General features: G+C 39.4%; 1 protein-coding gene across 1 annotated transcript; it reads right to left on the minus strand.

Moving 5' to 3' along the window:
• Nucleotides 1-403: 403 nt before the first annotated feature.
• LOC18436659 (uncharacterized) lies at nucleotides 404-21816 on the minus strand. Its single transcript, XM_006846881.4, has 6 exons — nucleotides 21381-21816; nucleotides 13650-13849; nucleotides 8369-8509; nucleotides 8213-8293; nucleotides 803-927; nucleotides 404-712 (listed from the first exon to the last, which is right to left on the minus strand). Exons 1-6 carry the CDS (start codon nucleotides 21616-21618, stop codon nucleotides 664-666), a joined length of 834 nt encoding a protein of 277 aa, XP_006846944.2. The 5' UTR covers nucleotides 21619-21816; the 3' UTR covers nucleotides 404-663.
• Between the last annotated feature and the right edge of the window lie 207 nt (nucleotides 21817-22023).

Consider the following 22023-nt stretch of genomic DNA (forward strand, 5'->3'; position numbering starts at 1 on the left):
CAGGTAAAATGGTAACCAAATGAAAAATTTTCACTCTAACATGATGTGCAAGCTTTGAAACAACTACGGACACACTTTTCAGACTTTATGGACTCACAAATAAGACAAAATATACTCCTTTGAATTATGAGATGTACTCCAGAGATATCACGAAAATTGATCACCGTTCCTCTCACATGTCTTAGTTATGCCTCGTTTTACCAGCTTGAAAAGAGGATTGCACTTTCTTTTGTACAGGTTGAACTTAGAGGAGGTAATGATATGAAATAGGTAAAAAAACCATAGCACATGATGTGTCGTTAGTATTAAATTCTTGATTAATCCAAAAGCCTCCATAGTGGTCTCAAATCATAAGGGATCCCTCAGATTCTAATCAGCAGACACAACAGGAACAGTAACAGCAAGCACAAATGGTCCTCATACTGATTCATTCCATTAGGAAAACAGAGTTGCAGGTAGATTAGTAGGACAAAACCAAAACCTGGAGTTAGATTCAAAAGACTTCAGTTAAGGAACCATTCTAATCGTCTATTAAATAAACCACAAAGACCAAGAAGCAACTAACAAAAAATGAAATACAGTGCAGGACTCAAGAGTTCTTATCTACAAAGAGAGAACGGTGGCTTCTTTACCCCAACATCCCTCCTCAACATAACAATTCTCTCACACCACGCCAGAAGGAAGCCTCAATACAAGATGCCCACCCAGCACACTGTCAGTAAAAAAAATGGAGCTTCAGAATTAGGGGAGGAGATAGAGGGAAAGTGTTACAAATGAATTTATCTCTGTTTAGAGCACCCACCTCTGTACATAATAGTAGCAGAAATCTGCCAAGATGAATGTCTGAACAATTTCTGAAAGGAGAACCATAGAAGGCCATAAACCATGTCCCAGAGCAGTCAATAGATATCCACGACTGTCCAAAACCTGTAACAAGAAACAAGTAATAATGGAACACAACCACATGCTAATTATGTACATAGAAGACCTCGCATGTATGATATTTCTAGATACCATCTATTGACTTCGACTGCAGTTATTTTCTCCAATAAATTTGAGGAAAACAAGTTAGCAGAGAATTGGCTTAGTTCCTTCTATTGTGTGCCTTTCATAACTTAATATGACCACCGACAACAGTTTCAGTAATGGAACTTACTGATAAGTAAGAATCTCAAAAGAAAATCAGGTTGAATGCACAGGCATGTCAAATCTGATAGGTTCAGTTATAATGTTTGCTGTCTAGTATGGGAACAAGACTGGGCACCCATACCCTGGCCAATCATACTTATCAATCATAGCTTTATTTTCTAAGATAAGCATCATGAAAGTATGAGTTTGCAACCACTATTTGTGATCACATGATTCACTAAGTTGGTTTTTCTCATAATTCAAACTATAGAGATCTCTGTTATGTGGGGAATTTTTTTCAGAAGGGAAAGTGTTCTTTATAATACATCTATGCCTAAAATTAGCTCACTTTTTCTTTACTTTTTTATTGTTAGAGAATTTTCATTAATAAAAAATGATGCAAAAGTATGTGTATATTCCACTGACATCCCTCAACTAACATGTTACTACTCTCCTTTTACTTTGACAAAGTGTCTTTTGTGTTTAATAAAGTGCAAAGCGAATATACAGGCAGTCGGAACACAAAATTATGGTGTACAAGTGTTTTGTACAAAATGATTGCAAAAAAATAACAAAATTCCTATGCAAGACTGGGGACTTATGTTCATGCGGTTGAATGAAGTGCTCCATCTTTTGCAAGAGAATCAGCAAATGTGTTTGCTTTTCTCCATCTAAAAGGCACTTGTACGAAGCAACAAGATTTGATTGAGGATGGGTTAAAGCCCTACGTGCTGGGGATCGTCTTTCTTGTCCAATTTATCACATTCATCAGTTCCCCCTGACCAGCAGAGGGGATTCCCAGTTCCTCTCAAACAGTTTGAGAACTCCAAGCAAGGCCAGGGCCTCGGTGAGGGTAGAGTCCAGCAGCCCGATGGGACTGAATAAATAAGTAATGTTTTAGCAAAGCTGTTCCTGAATATGCCGGCAATGCCACCCAAGCAATGGATGCCGATAGAGCTGCCATCAATGTTTAGTTTGATGGCCCCTAGGGCAGGTGGGATTCAAAGTGAAGATTGGGATACAGTCATTGGTTGGACTGGAGTAACTGTTTCCAATGCTACTCGAAGTCCGCCACTGAAAATGCACAGAACTCCTTGTGACTTTGAGCCCAAAATATTACCATGCACATGATACTGTGTTAGCATATGAGTGGAATTCTTTACTCTCAAACTATCCTTCATTTTGCTCAAGCCAGATTGTCCCGATGATTGCCAAGTGGGAGGCTAACCATGGAAGCAGAACCGAAGAAGAGGAGTGGAGGAAGTGGGCCAAAAACAGTTGTTCGAATGTTCCGGATGTTGTTGCCCAAAACAAGATGAGGAGGTCTAAGATGAAATCCCATATGACATCTGCAATGAATGAATATAGAGGGCCAATGGAGTCCCTGCTGTCCTTACACATCATGCACCTATTTGTTCGGTAGTTACCTACATATTGCAATTTGTCAATTGTGAGTAACCTTTTGGAGATAACAAACCAATTAAAGGCCTGAACCTTTGGTGGGGCAGGGGCCTTATCAAATTATCTTGTCATTGGCTTTCCTGCAAAGGGAATCATCATATGGAGCTGCTCCAAACCTTGGAATATCTGTCTTCTGCAGAGGAGCATCTCCAGCATCTACTCTGAGAGAGAGAGAGCGAGAGAGAGAGAGAGAGAGAGAGAGAGAGGAGGAACCTGGCAAATTCTGGGGTTCTGGAATCCCATACCCGTCAATTCCAAACTTACTCAGTGATTTTGCATCAGCCACTTGAGATGCAAATGACTTACTGCACCTGGGAAATGTTCTTCAGACATTTATGGATGCTCTAAAACTTGCAAGATGAAAACATATAGCACTACGCAAGAGGCTCAACCAATCTAAGGCATGCATGTCATTGAGTTAAGGAAAACAGGGCTCCGTAATAAGAACAACATAGATTCAAATTAGGCTTAGGTTTGCGTTGTTTTTGGGAAGGGGTTATAATCTTCTACTTCATCATCATCATCCGAGTCTTATCCTAATATTAAGCGTGTGGTTTGTATAAGGTTGAGGCCCTAAATAATCAAACTAGAGTTCACCTTCAAATAGTGTCAAAACATTTTATTTCAGAATAAGAGTGTTTTACGATGGCCTGAAATTTATTTTCATCTCTAATTATAAAATTTAAAGTTCAAAAACAACCAAGCGTCCAATGCAACCGACAGGATCAGGTCAGTAGCATAAGACTGATTAGAAGGAAGAGACTGAAAACTCACCAGTGGGTGAAGGGTGCCAAACTATTTTATCTCTTCCCTGTCGAGGAATGAACTGGGACTCTAGCAAGGTCACTAAATACGGAAGTTTGTCTAGGGGATGTTTCTCCTAAACTGTGTGACAACACATTTTGACCATTCAACAACTTATGGGATTGGGATATCGGTACATCTTGATCTAAAAGCAATAAGGAACAGGCTTGCGCATTTGGCGCTAATGGGTTTTTTCACCCAGAAAAGTATCTTTCCGAAACCTGATACAATTCCCAGCTTTTGCAGCAAAATAAATCCTAAAAGCCACATCGGATGTAATAAACCCATTTCTATGCACTGGAAGCCCAGGCATTTGCAGTACCCATGGTATCTAGTGTGACTCATTCAGCCCATACCTGTGAATGATAACCTGCTTCCAGTGGTGCCCCTCTTGGGTGGTCAAGTACCACCACCACTTGCCCAAGAGGGGGGAGTGTTCAGGTTTCTAATTCCTAAATCACACTTTTTGAGGTTCACACATTGTTTGTCATCTAACTAGATGGAATTGTGTGACTCTCCTTCACCTGCACATAAAAACTCCCTCATTACTAACTACGGTCACTTGCAATCGAAACAGGAACGGCTAGGACCCTGGGATGTTTGAGAGGGTAGATTTTAGGAGAGTTAATAATACCACCTATACAAGAACTTTCAAGACAGTTAGTCTGTATTCAAACCTTTCAACTACCCTGTCCTATTTGGCTATTGGAAGGTTCACCCAAGTAGAGTGGAAGGCCCAAGTTTTAGTTTGGGGTGGTGTCCATGCCACAGCCCAGTCGTTTGGCTAGGACCAAGGTAGTGTCCATGGGAAGATCAACCCCTAACATCTTGGTTTTGGACATAGCGATTTTTAGGCTGGCATCCAGTTTGAGACATTTGAGAAACAACCAATTGTTTTTGACTTCTTTGGGGCATCATGAGTGAGTCATCTGCATATTGAAGGCATGAAATTGTGGGACACCTTGGGGATGTGCTAAAGCCTTTGAGTAGACTTCGGTCGTATAAGCTAGATTTGGAACTCCTAAATATTTCAGCAACTATGGTGGTCTTTGGTCTTGGCCGAGGTCTACAATTCTACCATGAATTTATTTTATTTTCTTTTGATAATGTTAACTGTAATTTTAACATGAATTTCTTCCTCGAAAAATGGGCATTCTAGGGAGAAATTGGAAGTTAAGATTGAGGATCCTAGACCTAGGGGTAGTTTGGGCAGAAAAGAGTTTCTTGAAACAACAAATCATGATTTGGTCAACATCTTGGGGGACCCAAAGATAGTGACTCTATCTTTGATTTGTAATGGTATTGAACCTTCTGACTTTTGGCTAGGATCTACCTCGCCAAGCCATTTTAAGTCTTTGACCAATGGCACCAGAATACTTCTTCCAATTTCAGCACTGGCTTCTAATCTCTTTTCTGTTGCTGTCGTGGATAGGACTTTATTTGCCTTAAAGGAGTCAACAGTGCAAATTTCAAAAAGGTGAGTTTCCTTTGCCAAAAATCACCAAAGTGTTCCCTACTCCACTGTTTGATTTTGTCCATCTGCAACTGTGGTTTCTGGTCAAGCCTAAAGTCGACCCAGTGTTGGACCTCGTACAGGAACCATCAGAAAGGAATAAGGCAATGCAATCTGGATACTCCAGCCAAATCATTTCAAATGTGAAGGTTTACAACCTCCCGAAACAGGGCAGATATATAGGACTATGGAGAAACCATGTAAGGTGGCTTTGACAAGACTTTTGAATGAGATCCCAGTAATTTGTTTCACACAGGGAATATCAGGAAATGGTTGAGTTTCGATGGATTGGGCCCTCTGGAGTGATAGGACCAAGTAAAGAATGCACAAATAAGCAAAACATCTATGAGTTTTTTTCCAATAACCAATTCGATCATCCTTGTTTTTCTCGAAGGTCCACCAGGTGACGTTGAAGTTGCCCACAATGCACCAGGAATTAGGAGAAAGGGAGGAGAAGTGGTCGAGTTCTGCCCAGATATCAAGTCTGAGATTTAGTCTATCAAGACCGGGGGCATTCATAGCAAGGACCTTCATTTGGGTTTGGAGGATGAGGCATGTGGACACCTTATAGAGTGTCAGTGGAACTGCTCCTTAGAGGTTGAGGAGCTAGAGATGTGGTTGCCTGGTTGGATAACTTAGGCCTCCATTACTTGATGTTGCAAGAAAGATTTCTTACATCTCTACAGTCTACAATTTTAAACTCTTGGTTTGGTTTCTTTAAAAGCATCTTCTCTGAGGGCCTCTGAGATATCACTCGACAGACCATCAAAGTCCACTAGTTGTAACATGCGGAAGATGCTACCCTCTGGCTGGTCTATCCTTTGTATCTTCTATTTCATTCAGAGTACTTCGAACAGAAGGATTCGGTGTCTGGGTGGGAATGTGCTTCCACATCTCCAGGGGGGAGAGCTGTTGCTATTGAAGCACTGTCCTGAAGGGAATATATTGAGGGGGGATTCGGTACCAAAGGAAGAGGTTAAGGCCAATGAGTTGAGATCAGAGAAAGACTTTGTTAGAGCTGTGTGGAGAATTTGGAGAAAGCCACACCCAAGAGAAGTCAGAGTTATTTGTAGGTTGGGGCTGGGATAACAACTGTCAGCAGGAGTACTGGACGTATGAAAGTAAAACACCAAGGGGAGATCAGAAATAAGAGGGTTCGCCTTTGGGCTGAGAGGAATGGTTTCCAGTCTTCAATAAGAGAAATAGCATTGAAATTCAACTTCATAACTCCATCCAGGAAGGGAAAAAAATAAGTGGAACCCCTTTCTTTGCTTTCTTAGAGAATGTAATCACATGCCACTGTGTTTCCAAGTCTATGACACTACAAAAGAGCTCTAGGGGAAAGGCCCAAATATGTGTTCCAAAAGGACAATCCAAAAACAGGTGACTTACATTTTCTTCTTGGCACCTCTTTTTGACAAGTTGTCCACGGTCAACACTCTATCTAACCCTGCTAGATAAGGGTGACAATAGACCCAGCATTGGCTGGCCCATGCCTGGCCTGAGCCCAGGCGAGGCCAGGGCCAAAGGGTCCCGGCACAAGCCCGGCCTACTGGGCCACCTACTTCTGGGCTAGGTGGCCCAGAGCCTAGCAAGGCCATGTTAATGGGATCTGGCCGGGCTGGGCAATTAGATATTAAATACTTTTTCTAAATGCAAAAATAGAAAAATAAAAACTGCATGGCCAGGCCAGGCAGGAGGGTGACCACTGGCCCAGACCCGGCCTAGCCTGGACAATGTGCCTAGGTATCTGGCCAAAGCCAAACCCTCAAGCCAAATTTACTCACCCAGGCCCAAGCTGTTCTGGACACCCGCAGTTCAGGGCTGGGCAGAATGGATTAGGCTCTGCCACCAACCCATTGCCAAGCCTACTGCCAACCAAGCAAATTCTTGCGTCTTCGGAGGGCCAAGGGGACCAAACCCTGTGAATCTTCTGCACTCTAGGTCAAACCATTATACATGGATCTAAGTGATAATTCTCCTCTACTTTCAGGGAACCGAACAAACCTATCTCCTCTACTTGGCATGAAGAACTTCTGTAACTTCGAATGTGGGTTTTGAAAGCTTCAATCTCTTCCTCTGTTAAGGCACATCTAAGTGGCAGAATCCATATCGATTATTGGCCCCTTGTTATGTTTTGTCTCTGAACTAGGGAAATTTTCTCTAGGTAAACCTTTTTAAGTATCTGGCTCTCTAGCTATATATCAAGCCAAAACCAAGCACTCCTCCCACTGCTTAGCAGCATTCGGTCATTACAAAGCTTGCTTAACAACGGTCCACTCAATTCCACACCCTTGAAAACCTACTTTTAGCCCTATATACTGTAAATAACCTCCATGTATCATCCACTCCATATTCCCTTTTGACAGCTTGTTTCCACAAGTGTTTAGATTGAGTAACAAAGCACCACTACCACTTGGGTAGAACAGCCTTTTACATCACCGTTGTGCGTCTGAATCCCAAACTCCTGTTGCTTTTAGGCCGAGATAACTTTGACCACCTCACCAGATGGAATTCATGCCCTTCGAAGACCCACTCCAAAGAAAATTCCTAGCCAGTCTCTCTAGTTCTTTTCAACCAAAGCTGGAATCCTAAACAATGACATGTATATCGATGGGGAAATTGCCTAAGATGGACCTAGTGAGGGCAATCCCCTCTCCTATAGAAAACTACCTTGCCTTCCATGGATCCAAACCTCACTTGAATCTTTCAAGCACATATTCACCACATTGTGGTATTAATATCTCCTCATGAACTCTAGGATCATGCCTTCTAGTGACATACTGATTGATAGAATTCTTGCTTACAGAGCCGCACAAAATTTGAATAAGGGAGAAGCTTTGCTTTATACAGTAATTATATATAAATTAACAAAGGTCACCCTTTTGGCTGAGATAGCCACATGAGAATTGCATCACATTCAGTATCCAGAAATCAAACAGAGTTGCATGACAATCAATAGCCAGATTTTATACAGACTGAAAACAAGAGAAGGAATAAGAAAAAAAAAAGCGAAATTACAAGGAAAAGGACCAAAACCAGTACTCAACTAACCCATTGGGCTTCAAAAGAAATAGGGAAAGTATACTATAACCCTATAGACTTAGAGAAAACTACAATGCCTTGGGGCCACCATCTAATAAATCAGAGAGAGGGCATCACATCCAAGTCAGGTAGTTAGATCCAGCCCTTCATTGCCTTCCATTTTTCTAAATATTCAGGAATGAACCCAATTGACTATAGTTTTCCATAGTCCCTTTGGCTTATAATACACTATCTCCAAGAAATATTGTTTGAGAATCACACCTGGAGAACCCAATGCGCACAACTCAAGAACCGCGCAACTCCAAGTGCGAATACGTAATGAGCAGTAAATGGTTCAACAATCTGCAAAGACACAGTCAGATTATGCAAAAAGTGACTAGCAATTAATCATTAAAAAAATATAACCTCTTTCACCACCTTTACGTTTTGCATCACTCGTAACTGAGGCAATACTGAAACAGCTTCAAGGTATACACAGAAAGCCCACAAGATTCTGTTGACAATATTGTGGGATGTTGTTGGTCGAATAAAGAGTGCAAGTAAAGCACATGGTACCACCTGCATATGGAAGTTCAGATTGTAATTAGTATCCCTGATATCATTTAGACTACTTCGAACTCCATTTATCATGCCAAAATCTAAATAAACAAAGATTGAGTTATTGTGTGATGGAAGTGCTCTTTGAGTAACGAATTAAAGAAAAAGTGCACAAAAATTAAGCAAAAATCACAAATCATGATTTTGTAATAATATGATTCTTGCACAGATAACTTGTTACAGAATAAAGGTTTCCAATAACAAATCCACTATACTACCAATAGCCCAACATAATATGCAGAAGAAAGGTTGAAATGATACAATGATAACTATGTCAATGCACTCATCATGTAGCATAGGTGATAAACTGCTCGCCTAAAGTGCTTCAGTTTCAATACAGTGAATATGGGCATCTAGACTGATATATTATTGATTTCAGATAACCTAAACTTGTTCTACTTTTTGGTGCCCAATGCCATCAGACAAATAGAAATCATGCTGTGGGATAGAGATAAACTTTCCCCTGTTTTTTTCAAATTGAGAAGATGCAGATGTGCTTCTAATGCACTTGCTAGGAACTGAGAGATTGCAGGTAACTGATATCCCGAAAACGATTTACTAATTTATTGGAATACCATGAATCATAACAAAATAGAATTACTTGATAACATCAGTAATAAGTTATGTATTATTTAAAATATTTCTCTAATTTAGTGTAAACCATATATCCTTATCACATGTATTGCTACGAAAGGAGCACTTATGTAGTTCACTTAAAATTATAATCAAGGTGATATTGCTTTCAAGTTTTGTCTAAAGCTCACCCTCAGTAGTCACAAGTCATGTTACAATATAGATTTTTTTTTTTTTTTTTGACCTTTACCTTTCTAAAATGTAAGTCTTTCACTACTACTGTTTCCTGTTTTATTCCAAATAGAGGGTGAGTCAGTTGAAGAGTCGGAAAAAGGGGTGACAATGATGATGATATATAGGATGTCAAGGAAGACATCTTTCACAACCTAGATGATTGATGGATCGCTAAGACCATCAATTTTGGATATGTTCGAAAATGAAATTTTTTGAGACAAGGTAATGTGGTTGTAAAGGTGTATAACACAAATCACATTATACAATATACTGTGTCAAAATTGGAAGGAGACTTTTCAGGGGCAAAGAAAAAAATTTCCCAGTCTTCAAAAATGACTATACAAGCTAATTGAATCAAAAACATTCCAGATGGTTTTGCAATTCAGGGTGGATAAGCACTAAAGATGTGCTGAGAGTCCCCTGTTTAGCCAACTTGCACAGTGCTATTAGCCTCTAGTCAAGTATGATGGAAAGAGACATTTAGTGAGGCACTCATAAAAAATGTCTCTTCAAAAATCTGATTCAATATTCTTAGAAAAATAGGGACTCCATTAGCCCAGTTGCTGATGTTCTACAAATCCCCTTAGATGATTAAAGAGGTGCCGCAGCTTCTATCGAATAGCTAAAGACCAAGTAGGACGGCACAACCCTTGCTCATTGATGAGGTGGCTACACCGAACGGCCCCCAGAAGGTAAGTTCAAAGACCCCTGGCTGTCCCTAAATAATATGTCCCACACCTCCCTACCAGAGATATTAAATGAGCAGCCACCAAAGTTTAATTTGATGGTGCCCTACTCCGGTGGCCATCAGCAAGAGAACCTAGGGTTGAATGTTCTACCAGAGCTTGCAATGCTCTCCCAGGTAAGCAAGTTTTGAACCCTTTGAGCTCATGCAAGTTTTGAACCCTTTGAGCTGTCTCACCCATTCAACCACTGCTGTTTTAAGCTCTCCATAATGTTTAGGATGGATCTCTACTTACCTTAAAAGGCCCTTTTGTTACATTCTAGCTAAACATTCCAACAAAGTAAATACTGAAGCCCTCCAAAGTATTAATCCTGCCTTTGGTAGTGCGGGAGAGAAATAGGCCCAAAAGAGTTGTTCAACGATTCTCAGTGCTACCCATTCAGTTGGAAATAATCTAGAGCAAATTAAGAAGAGAAAAGGAGAGAAATAGACGTAAGATGTTAGAGAATATTAAGAGAGAGAAAGAGAAGGAAGAAGAAAGAGAAGAGAGAGAGAGAGTGAAGACGAGAGAGGAAGAGAAAGGAGAGTGGCAAGTTGGTCAAGAAGGACCAAGACACACTTCTTATTTATATTAATAGGATGATCTAATTACAAAAACTGCCTTTCTTAATGAAATAGGACTTATATAAGTCCTAAATAAAGTCAAGACACTTGCACCCATCAAAGACAAAAATACTCAATTATTTCTAACACTCCCCCTCAAGTTGGTGCATAGATACAATCATGCCCAGCTTGCTTGTGATATCTTGTAGTCTGTCATGTCTAACAACTTTAGTGAAGATATCTACAAGTTGATCTTTAGACTTCATATGCAGATTATGAATGCTCTAGGCAACAACCTTCTCTCTAACGAAGTGACAATCTACTTCAATGTTTTTAGTCCTTTCATGACTATAAGATTCTCGGAGATGTGAATGGCAGCATCATTATCACAGTACAAAGTCATGGGAAGCTTAACTTTTGACGTCCAAATCGAGCATAACACTTTTATCAGAAGGACGGTATTGGAACATAACATAGAGCTGATATGAAGTAAGATAAGAAGAAGACGTTGAATTATAAAATACAAAGTTCCCCTATAGGACGCTGAGTAAAAGAACGATTACCTTTGCCCACGGCAATGGGTAAGTCCAAATTAGGACTCTTTAAGAAGGTGAAAGAATTACCTGAGTCAGAAACAGTTCTTGATTCCGGGTTAGCAATCGGGGTATAATCATTTAGAACTTCAGGTTACTATCTTCTTTCTCCTAATATACATCTTCAGCTCCTTTTTAGGATGTACACCATTTCTCTTCAGATAAAAGTGGTGTGGGAATAGGAAGTGGAACCACTGATGTGCTCTCTTCACTAAATTTTATCTTAGGGCATGTTTGATAACTAGAAGGTAAACGTTCCCTGGAAGTTTGGAAGCTCTTCTTTACTGGGAAGAAAGAAGTTACTGTAAGGAAGTTCTGAATGTTTGTGTTTGATAAACTGCTGGAATGTTAGTTTAAGTTGAGAATGGGGTTTGAGGAAGTGTAGGAGAAGGCGTGGAGGAGGCTGAAGCGAGGAGGCGGCGCTAGTGTGAGGTGGGAGGCCGATGTGGGCTTCTCTTGAGAATAGGGTTTGAGGTATAAACATGAGGGCGAGGGAGGAGGCACGGTGTTCCTATTTTAAGTTCCATCATTTTAGCCGGAACTTTTTTTCTTAAGCACAAGGGAGTAAGGAAGTTCTGGGGGATCTCTTCAAAGTTCTGGGGGATCTTCTTTACTATATTCCGTGCATTAAACACGGGAGTTAAGTAGGGGAAGTTCCTTTTTCCTCCATCTAACTTCCTGTTATCAAATACGCCCTTATTCTCCCCTTGAAGAGAGCACTCATGCACAACGGATGAGAAGTACATAACAAATTTGAAGAAAGTAACATTCCTGGAGACATAGCAGACTTTGTTTAATAGGATCATAATGCTTGAATCCTTTTTGCTGAGGATATCCTAGAAAAACACATTTGATGGCATTAGCATCAAGCTTGTCCTTGTCTCTCTTCGGATCAAGGATGGGAAAAAAAAATGCAGCCAAACACTTTGGGAGGTATAGAAAATAGGGGAGAGTTTAGATAAATAAATTCAGGAAGATATTTGTCCGCATAAAACAATTACTTAAGTAAGAATTACTCTAAATATTTACTCATGTGGGTCCATTACAAAAATTGCACGCCTACCTACATTGGTCTGCTTTTGTAAACTCACGTCCTCATTTTTTTGCACCAATCAATTGGATTGGACAACTCCCGCTCGAATATCAATCGATGAATATATTTAAGAATGTTGAGAACATTGAAATAGATTGTTTCCAAAATAGAAACGTCATTGTAGCTAAGCTTTCCATTGCAAAACAAGAAAAAAGGAAAGACATTGCCATAAATAATTCCTAATAGCTCTCCTCCATCAAAGATCATTCCATCACCCATAAGGCAACCCCATGTGGGGCTTGATTTGTTTGAACAACACTCAGCGATTAGAGATGGACAGGTTCCAATGAACTAGCCCCAAAGAAGTTGAGCATATTTATCACAACCAGATTCCTCAATAGAACCACAATGCGACTAACATTTGTATCTCCTTCCAACTCCTTCCTTCTCTCCTTGCCCTCTCTTGTTGTTTTTCTTTGAAACTAGACACAAGGCATAATTCACAAGGAATGTGAAGCCGTGAATTCTAAAATATGTAGAAAATCATGACATTCAGAAAATTTGTAGGTCATAAAAAACTGGAGATCCACACTCCATTAAGGAGTTACAATGCATGCCACATTAAGCCACCCAGGTATTGGATAGAGGACTCAAAGAATCACAATAACTAGCTCCCACTTCTCCCATATCCATTTTCATCCTCACGAGTACACCCTTCATTAATTTGAAAATTTAGATATTCCCTCTAACAACCCTCACCACACATAAGCAACACACGACATCCACTTTTCTGGTAGTCAATTCTTTGATTTTCTAGCAACAAACCTTTTCTTGGTTTCCTGGCTAGAGACACCAAATATTCTCCAGTAGCAGTCCAAAAGCCCATTCAAGAAACAGGAAAGCTGAAAATGATCAACTACCTCCCAATGAAAAGCATGAATCATATAGAGAACACTTGTTTCAATTGACCCCACTTGACATGCTCCTCTCAGGAGTACAAGATTCATCCAGGGAGGTTACAGCATGGTCCATGCTTTATGGACAAAAATCAATGCATTCTACTCCTTGCTAATGCTATGCAGGAACAGGAACACCACATAGATAACTCCGCAGACTTGCAACTTAGCAGTCCATGGAAAACATAGACCATACATATCTGTGGTATAGACCACCATTAATTTAAACAAGAAAAAATACACTAATACAAACAAAACAATTAATTTTCGGAAGCAAGATGAGGTTTAATGGTGAAGCCCTTTTTTTACTAACAACAGGCTTGAAAACATTTAAAAAAGCAAAATAATTGTTACTTTATTAGTGGTCTCTTACACCAGGACTGTAGTATGATTTGAAGTCTGTCCATTAAGGAGAAGGAATTACCACATAGTATATTGGGAAATTGTCCTTGTCCTCCATGTAACTTGATCGCAGTTTAAAACGTATCATATAAATGACCCACAATGTTGTGATAAGTGTAGCCGAATCCAGTAATGTGTGTAGATCAAATTCCATGACAAAACTACAGTAAAGTCTAACAGCTAAAAACAATGCAGTAAGTTCTTGTGACTTCAGTGAAAGTCCTGCAAAACAATAAAACTTACATGAGCAGCCAATGATTAAATTTGTATTAACTGAATATACAATACTGAGACATAAATACCACAAAGCATAAATAACTGATACAAGTACTATTAAAAAAGATAAAAAAATAAAAAGAATCCAAGAATTCCATAGTCGAAGTCAGATGACTCGACGCTTGAGCTATACTCTGACAAATACATGCTGAACTCATCAAAGAAAGACCAACATAAAGATACTTGCCTTTCTTTGAGAAGTTACAGAGATAAGCATATATTAATACATAGCTATATATGTACACACATAGACATAGAGAAATTATGCGTGAAGTAACATAATCACACAATAAATGTACACAAATACAAATCCTGACTGTGCATGCATAATCAAAATCAGTGCCTTAATATCAAACTTTTTGGAACATAATTTCCCTTTTATTTTATTTTATAATTCAGAAGATCCAACCATCTTAGATCACTGTGCAATTTTTTAGAAGGTACAAAAAGTACAAGAAAAAACTCACATGATGAGAAAAGAAGAGAAATTCATGTTTCCTAAGAAAAGGACGAGGTGATTCCAATCCAATTTAAAATGCATTTAGTTGTCATTATAGAAGAAAAGTGATCACTAGAGCCACGTTTAAATAACATGGAAGCAAAGGGGGTGGCGTTAAAAATCTATTAGGATAGGAAATTGAGCCAAGTCTTTTATATTTTGGAAATCTATTTGGGTAGGAAAGATAATTTGTGAGTCCGTCCATTTTGTATATGTTCGAGTTTGGTAAGTCAAGGAGGTATATGAGAGGGTCCAACTAGAAGTTAAAGTTGGATAGTTTTGGGTTTAATTTTAAGGAAGGTTGTGTATTGAAGGTCAAGCTAGGTTAGTGTGTTGGGTCCATAAATAGTTGAAATAGATGCCATGGGCGTGCATTATGATAACAATCAAGAATTAACATTGGGTTGACATTGAGTTGTAGAGGGAGAGAGAGAACCATCGAGCTCACAAGAAAATTTTAGAGAGAGAAATAGGAGTGTACAGAGTGAGAGAGAGAGGCCATTGAGCCTGTTGATATTGTAGAGGGAGAGGGATATGGTTAAAGGGAGTTAAATTTGTAGAGGAGAATGGGCTCTAAGCAGAAGTAGTCTAGAAGGTTACACAATATGACATCCAATTCCATTCCCACCAGGTCATAATCAACAAAAGAGACGTATTGTAGAGAAAGAATGTTAGAAAAATTTCTAGAGAAAGATATTTGTAAGCCCATTGAGGCATTGAATTTGCTTTAGGAAAATCGTTGTTTTTATGTGTGTGTGCAAATCAGCCCATCAACAACCAAAACTTTCACTTTTTTAACAGATGGTATAACTCTAGAGAAGTAGTATCCAGAGGCGAAAATCTGATTCCCTAGAGGAATATGCTAGATACCAAGTTCCTAAAATTCAGATGCTATCTAGAGATTTCACTGCACAACTGAGTAGAAGAGACTTGTGAATCATTTAAGAAGTTGAGGTAGTGAGATAAGGGTAAGAGAAAGAAGGACTCCACAAAGAAACAACACCTGGAGTTGAGAACTATATAATCTTTCATAACATATGAGGAATCAGCAGAGGCTCAATAGTGCAGTCAGGAGGGCTGACTTGGGGAGCAAAAAATAAACATTCTAGTGAAACTTGAACTTATTTTGACGAAATATCGACTCTTGGGCACTTAATAAAACATATCAATTTTTTGGAGAACGTTGGAAAGAGGAATATCAAGGATTTCATTCATAAGAAGGGTGGTACCATCACTATTATTCAGGAAACAAAAATAGAGATGCCTAGGGGCGAATTCAGATGGTCACCCTTGGCCTATTCTTCCTACTACTATTTTAGAATAAGGGTAAGAAAAACAAAGTTTTTTTCTTTCTCGGTCTTTTACAATTAGCGACTATTTGGGAGCACTTTCTACACAAATGGGGTTCAAAAAGTAACAGATACAAACGATTGGTGGTGCTCCTATACAAGTGGGGTGAAGAAATACTAGAATTACCATCTAGCGGTCAATAAAAGAATGCTTTAAATGCTGATAGCTCAATTATATTGTTTGGGGATGACATTTTTACTAATGATTGGGATTCACAACACATGATTCTGTCATGACGTAATGGGAATCATAGTCACTGGGTGCCTTTTTTTATATTGAATGCATACTTCATTAATTCAAAAAATAGATATAGACGAATTTGGCATAAAAAAAGTTGAGAATGTTAGAGATTCTGAGTTATGTGATTCCTAATGATGAAATTATGGACTTCATCCCTTCCTATGGAGTCTGCCACTTCGTTGGACTCTCTCCATGTGTATTGGAAATTGATGCTAACATTGTTAGTTCTTCAAAAACTTCCTCAAACATAAACTTGTTTTTTAATAGAAAAAATTGAGAGACAACTTGACTTTCCAGTGGACAAGTTTTGCAAATGAAAAACTCACCATGTGCCCATGTTTTGCCTTTTCCATATATACCTTTTGTTAATTTGACCAACAAATGGTCTTTTTTAGGCCAGTAGCATCGTGATGTCCTGCGCTTGTCAAGCTTAATTGATTCCCACAATTGACACATTATCTTTCAAAAGTGTTTCATACAGAATTTAATTATACTGCTTGACTCGGGGCGACTCAGTTTCACGGAGTGACTGTGTTGGCCACCAAGTTTGAGCTGTTAGACCTAATTGGATGTAATCGTCACGGCCTAAAGAGCTTCATATCACAGGCTCATGCAACAAGATTCTTAATAGGGTAACCAGCTAAGGCTACCTTCCCTTTAGTTCGAAAATAATATGGAACCAGAGCACCTGAGCATGAAAAATAAAATTGAGCATGGTACAGCTCCAGTATGGGAGAAGGTGGCAGATATTTAGAGGGGATAGAAATCTCTTGTGAGTTAAGGTTATGCTAAAAGATAGGAACTGGTCCACTTTTCACTTCCTAAGCAAAAGGAAACAAAATGCTTTGGATAAGATGGTTCAGATTGATAGATGAGAGGAAGAAGGCTGATAACGGAAATCTGAAAGGGTTAGAAGAATGGAATTGAGATCAATGCTTTGAAATCCAATGCCTCATCATCTAGTCGGTCAAGGTACCCCACTGAACCGAAGAGGCCTAGGTGGTGGGTGCCCTATTCCTTCATGTAAAAAGTAGGTAACCTTGGTGCCTTGACACCAGACAAGGTGCCCATCTGGCACCTTGCTGCCTAGGTGGGTGCCTCGATGCCCTTGCCAGTGAACATAAAATGTCCGCCTAAATAGAAGTATATCATCATGACTTTCAAGATAACATAAAAATGGAAGGGAACGTTCAGTTATTTCTCCACTCTTTAAGGGAAAGTGCTTTATTCCCATTTGACGCATGTAAAATAATTCTTTGTAAACAAAATAAACAATATGGTACTTGCAAATCTTTCTCTTAATCTTTTGCGTTAACCAGAAGTACCTTTGGTGATTGGGAGGGATTCTATTTTAATGTTTGGGACTGCCCTTTGTGGCTTGCATTTTTGCATCGTAGTCGTTTTATTTCAAATTTCTCTTTATCAAATTTTGAGCAAAATTCTTTTAGTTCCATGTGTGATGCAACAAGGCAACAATAAACATAGGTTCCCTTAGTGAGTGGCCGTAATGTAGATGAACTATTGGGTGAGCAATGATTGAGAGAAAATGCCTTTATGCCAATGCATAACTATCTTTAGGAAAACCTTTCTAAATTTTCTGCATAACTATCTTTAGCTTAAATCCATCTCTTTCTGTATATCTCTCTGGCCATTTTGGAGGATGTGATGCACAAGAGACTTCCCATTCCAAAGGGACCAAAATATCCACGTTAGTACAATTATATGAACATTTCTACCAAATAATATCCTTTATCACATAATGATGAAAGAGGACATTTCACTTAATAGTGTGCCATAACAAATCACTTCTCTTATTTTTTAGGCCCCAAACCCTCCTTATTGCTGTCTGGGGGGCTAGGTGGCTGCAATCTGCAGTTTTGGACATTGGTTGAGATAAAACTGAAGAGATCTTCTAATGTCAAAAGCCAAGGGTGAAATGGCCATTATAATTCCTACTCTATGGGGGTCCTAAAATAAGATACCTAGAATTGAAGATATCATTTGAAAGCAAAAGATTAGAAAATGGTGAGTTGACTCACCTTGGGATGGTAACAGGCCTCATTGAGTTGACTTGGATTACGATTATGACGATCCTAGTCTGAGTGACTCTTACAAAAAAATGTTACAAGAAGAGGCTTAGGGGTTACGGTATCTATTGATGCAATGGCAGGCACGAGAGACACCTTTAACATTTGGCCAATGTTGTGGGTGTCATGGATACCTCTTATCAGCTAGTGGATACAAAAGTATTTGAAAATAGGGAATCTGCTAGTCCTTGGCCCAATACAGGCCGCCATAAGTTTGAGGACGATGAACCCCTGAAGATGGTTGCATGGAGATGGAGAGGGCTGTTTAATCTAGCTTATATTTTATTTTCAATAAAAATTATTTGATCGCTCTCTGTAGCTGTTTGATTCTAGAACTCAAGAGGATAGTGAGGAGCAATCTTGTGATGGCAAAGAGAGAAGTAAAAGTTTATACTTTGCGGAAACAAAAAACAATTGGAGGACACCATTGCTGACAGGTATCATAGGGCTTCAAGTCAATTGCATACAATCGCACTAGATCTCAATGTGATATTTCTGATCTTCTCATTGTTGTAAGAAAAGGCAAATGAAGTTGTATTCTACACCCAAATAGCAACTTTGTTTCCTATATGTCCTTGTCTCCTTCCTATCATCCTTTCATGCCTACTTTATCTTTTGTTTCTATTCCATCCAGTATCTATGAAGCTTTAGCTCATTCCAAGTGGAAAGAGGCTATGTGCGAGGAGAGGAGAGCAATAATCAAGAATGGTACTTGGTGGTTCTCAACCTCATTTGGAGCTGTCTAGTTTACTTCTTTCAGTTCTCACTCTCATAGTTTACTTCTTGCGGTGGGAAAGAGGATGTTGATCGACAGTGTTGCTCGGTCGGGAGAGAGGGCTTTAAAGGGAAGATCGGTGATGGTCTTTTACCGATGTTTAGAGATAGGAATTATCTATTGTAACCCAAAACTGTAATCTTCAATGTGATAGTGGATTTCTAGTTGCCGAGGCCGTGGATGTAGCCCTACGGGGTGAACCATGTAAATCGTGTGTTGTTGTGGTGTGCTTTTAATGTTTGCTTTATTTCTCGCACTAGATTTATAGTTGTATTCATCTACTTCGCATTTAGTCAATCATGTATACAATCTTGGGTGGGATCCCGGTGTTTGGGATTCTCGGTTCCACAAGCTAGGGGTTCTCGAGAACCCTACAATTCGTATCAGAGCAAAAGGTGTGTACGGGGCTAAAGTCTATATTAAGAAAAATAGGAATGACAAAGTTTTATGGCTTGAGGTGGAGAAATTTGAAGGCAAAGTGCTTGTGAAAATTCCACAATGGAGGCAAGTGAGAAGAAATCACGAAATATCCATGGTTTGAGGTGGAGAAATATAAAGGTAAAGTGTTTGTGAAAATTCCACAATGGAGGCAAGTATGAAAAAATCAAAAAATCTATTCAATGAAGGTTGTCAAGCCAATTACGGTGATTTTGCTATCAAGATGGAGATTGTTGGGTTTGGTGATAGCTAAATTATCATATCCATATTTTCTTTTAAAGATTAGGGTATTATGGGAAATAAAAAATTGACTTTCTTGGGAAGCAAGAAACTGATATCTTTATAAGAGAGTGAAGGACGACATAATACCCATCCTTTGAGGGTCACCACTTTAGGGGTTATGGGAATGTATCTCCAATATGGAGATGGGTCTCCAAGAGAGAGAGACATGGCCTCCGAAAGAGAGGTGATATTCCCATGAGTTTTGGGTTGGTTAACTTTCACTTCTAGTTGCTCTCGAGATTATCTTTCCGGCAGCGGTATTGTGGTGGGAAAGAGGATGTTGATCGACAGTGTTGCTCAGTTGGGAGAGCGGGTTTTAGCAAGGAAGATCAGTGCTGGTCTTTTACCGATGTTTAGAGATAGGTATTATCTCTTGTAACCCAAAACTGTAATCGTCATTGTGATAGTGGATTTCTAGTTGCCGAGGCCATGGATGTAGGCCTACGGGATGAACCACGTAAATCGTGTGTTGTTGTGGTGTGATTTTTATGTTTTCTTTATTTCTCGTACTCGATTTATAGTAGTATTCATCTACTTTCCATTTAGTAAATCATGTACACGAACTTGGGTGGGATCCCGGTGTTTGGGATTCCCATTTCCGCAAGTTAGGGGCTCTTGAGAACCCTACACTTGTGTCCTTCCTATCATCCTTTCATGCCTTCTTTATCTTCTGTTTCTATTCTATCCAATATCTATGAAGCTTTAGCTCATTCCAAGTGGAAAGAGGCTATGTGCGAGGAGAGGAGAGCAATAATCAAGAATGGTACTTGGTGCTTCTCAACCTCATTTGGAGCTGTCTAGTTTACTTCTTTCAGTTCTCACTCTCATAGTTTTATCTTTCTTATCATAATTAATAAGACAGGCACCTTTCATAAAATCAAAACAGCTCTTTACTCTCCAGATTGGATGCTTTGCAGCACTAGATAAGGATTGCAGTAACAACTATTTGCCAGTTTTCCAACATATGCTACCCATCTCAGTATATTAAAAAATCTATTGACCACTTTTTTTCTTTTTTTTTTTCCAAATGCTCCATCCTTGGGGAGATTTAGAACTTCTTTCTTATGTCAATTAGAATGGACTGGAAGATGAAATACTTTGTCGAGTGTTATCTTAAATTCCACTCAAGAAAGGTAAAAGTCTTTCACAAATATGAAGGTACTTGACCACATATTTACAGGTATATGCAAATGGAGGCCTAAAATATTTCATTGGTAAGGTTAATATTTCTTCCTCTTCAATAAGTATGCCATCAAGAAAGCAAAGCATCAAATTCGCATATCGAATCCAATCAAAGACATCAGTACCCAGCCAAAGCAAGGCATTTAGCATAGATTTCCCTGGCATAATTCAGAATTGATAAACCATATACATAAGAGCCCAAAAAATTATACCATAATAAAAACCCAATCACATTTATTTGTATACAACAAACTCTATGAAATCATAAGGAAAAAGTAAGCATTCTCACGAAACAAGGGTAATAAAACTGATCCAACACATGCCAATCGAGAAACCCAGAACATATAGAGAGAGAGTGAGAGATAATGATGATTTTTTAGAAGTACAGTAGAAGCTTATGATCATTCAAACCCAAAAAAGAACACAAATCAAGGACCCAAAAATGGGTTGAGAGATATCAAAACAGATACATCAAAACGAAACATACTGATCAAACCCACTACAAAACCCAACATAGTGATCAAACCCACTACAAAACCCAACATAGTGATCAAACCCACTACAAAACCCAATCAAGGAACCCCCAAAACGGGGGTGTGGAGAGAGATAGAGAAAGAGGGGTACCAGCACAAGTCTTCTCCTTGATCAATTTGTAGATCAAGACAGAGATACCAATGGCGTGTGAGGCCTCAGCTGCAACAAAGAGGTTGTCATGGTCATGAACTACGAGCCTCAGGAAAACGAGTAACCCCATTCCAGCCACCACAGCGAGGAACGCCTTCACCTTCGGAGGCTGCCTCTTCACCCAAGTCGCCACCACATGCACAGGGTTCTTCCTCATCGCCCGACCTGAACCCATCATCTCTCTCTCTCTCAAGGTCTCCTTTGGATCACCCCACAGCTCAGAGAGCCCCCTTCTCGACCACTCTTTATTCTTTAAGGATTGAAAAGAGAGAGAGAGAGCGAGATAGAGAGCGAGTTTTTCTGAGAAGAAGAGAATGGCGTAGTATATCTGCAACAATAAACGTGGGCGAATAGATTAATGAGCGGCACTAAGATTGTGTTCATAGATCAGTTGATTTTTAATTTATTTGGGATTGCGGAGCATTTTACGGAGGCCCAAGGGGTTGGAAAACTTATCTCCATCGCCGCCCTCGACTGATTGATCGGAGGATCATTACACTTTTGGCCATAAATTGTCTGCGTCCAATACGGATCGTTATACATATCCTTACCCTTAAATTGATTATTATTATGCAGGAGACCA

Source organism: Amborella trichopoda, chromosome 11 (genome assembly GCF_054954075.1).
Source record: "Amborella trichopoda isolate Santa Cruz 75 chromosome 11, AtrichopodaSantaCruz75HAP2 v2.0, whole genome shotgun sequence".
Taxonomy (NCBI): Eukaryota; Viridiplantae; Streptophyta; class Magnoliopsida; order Amborellales; family Amborellaceae; genus Amborella; species Amborella trichopoda.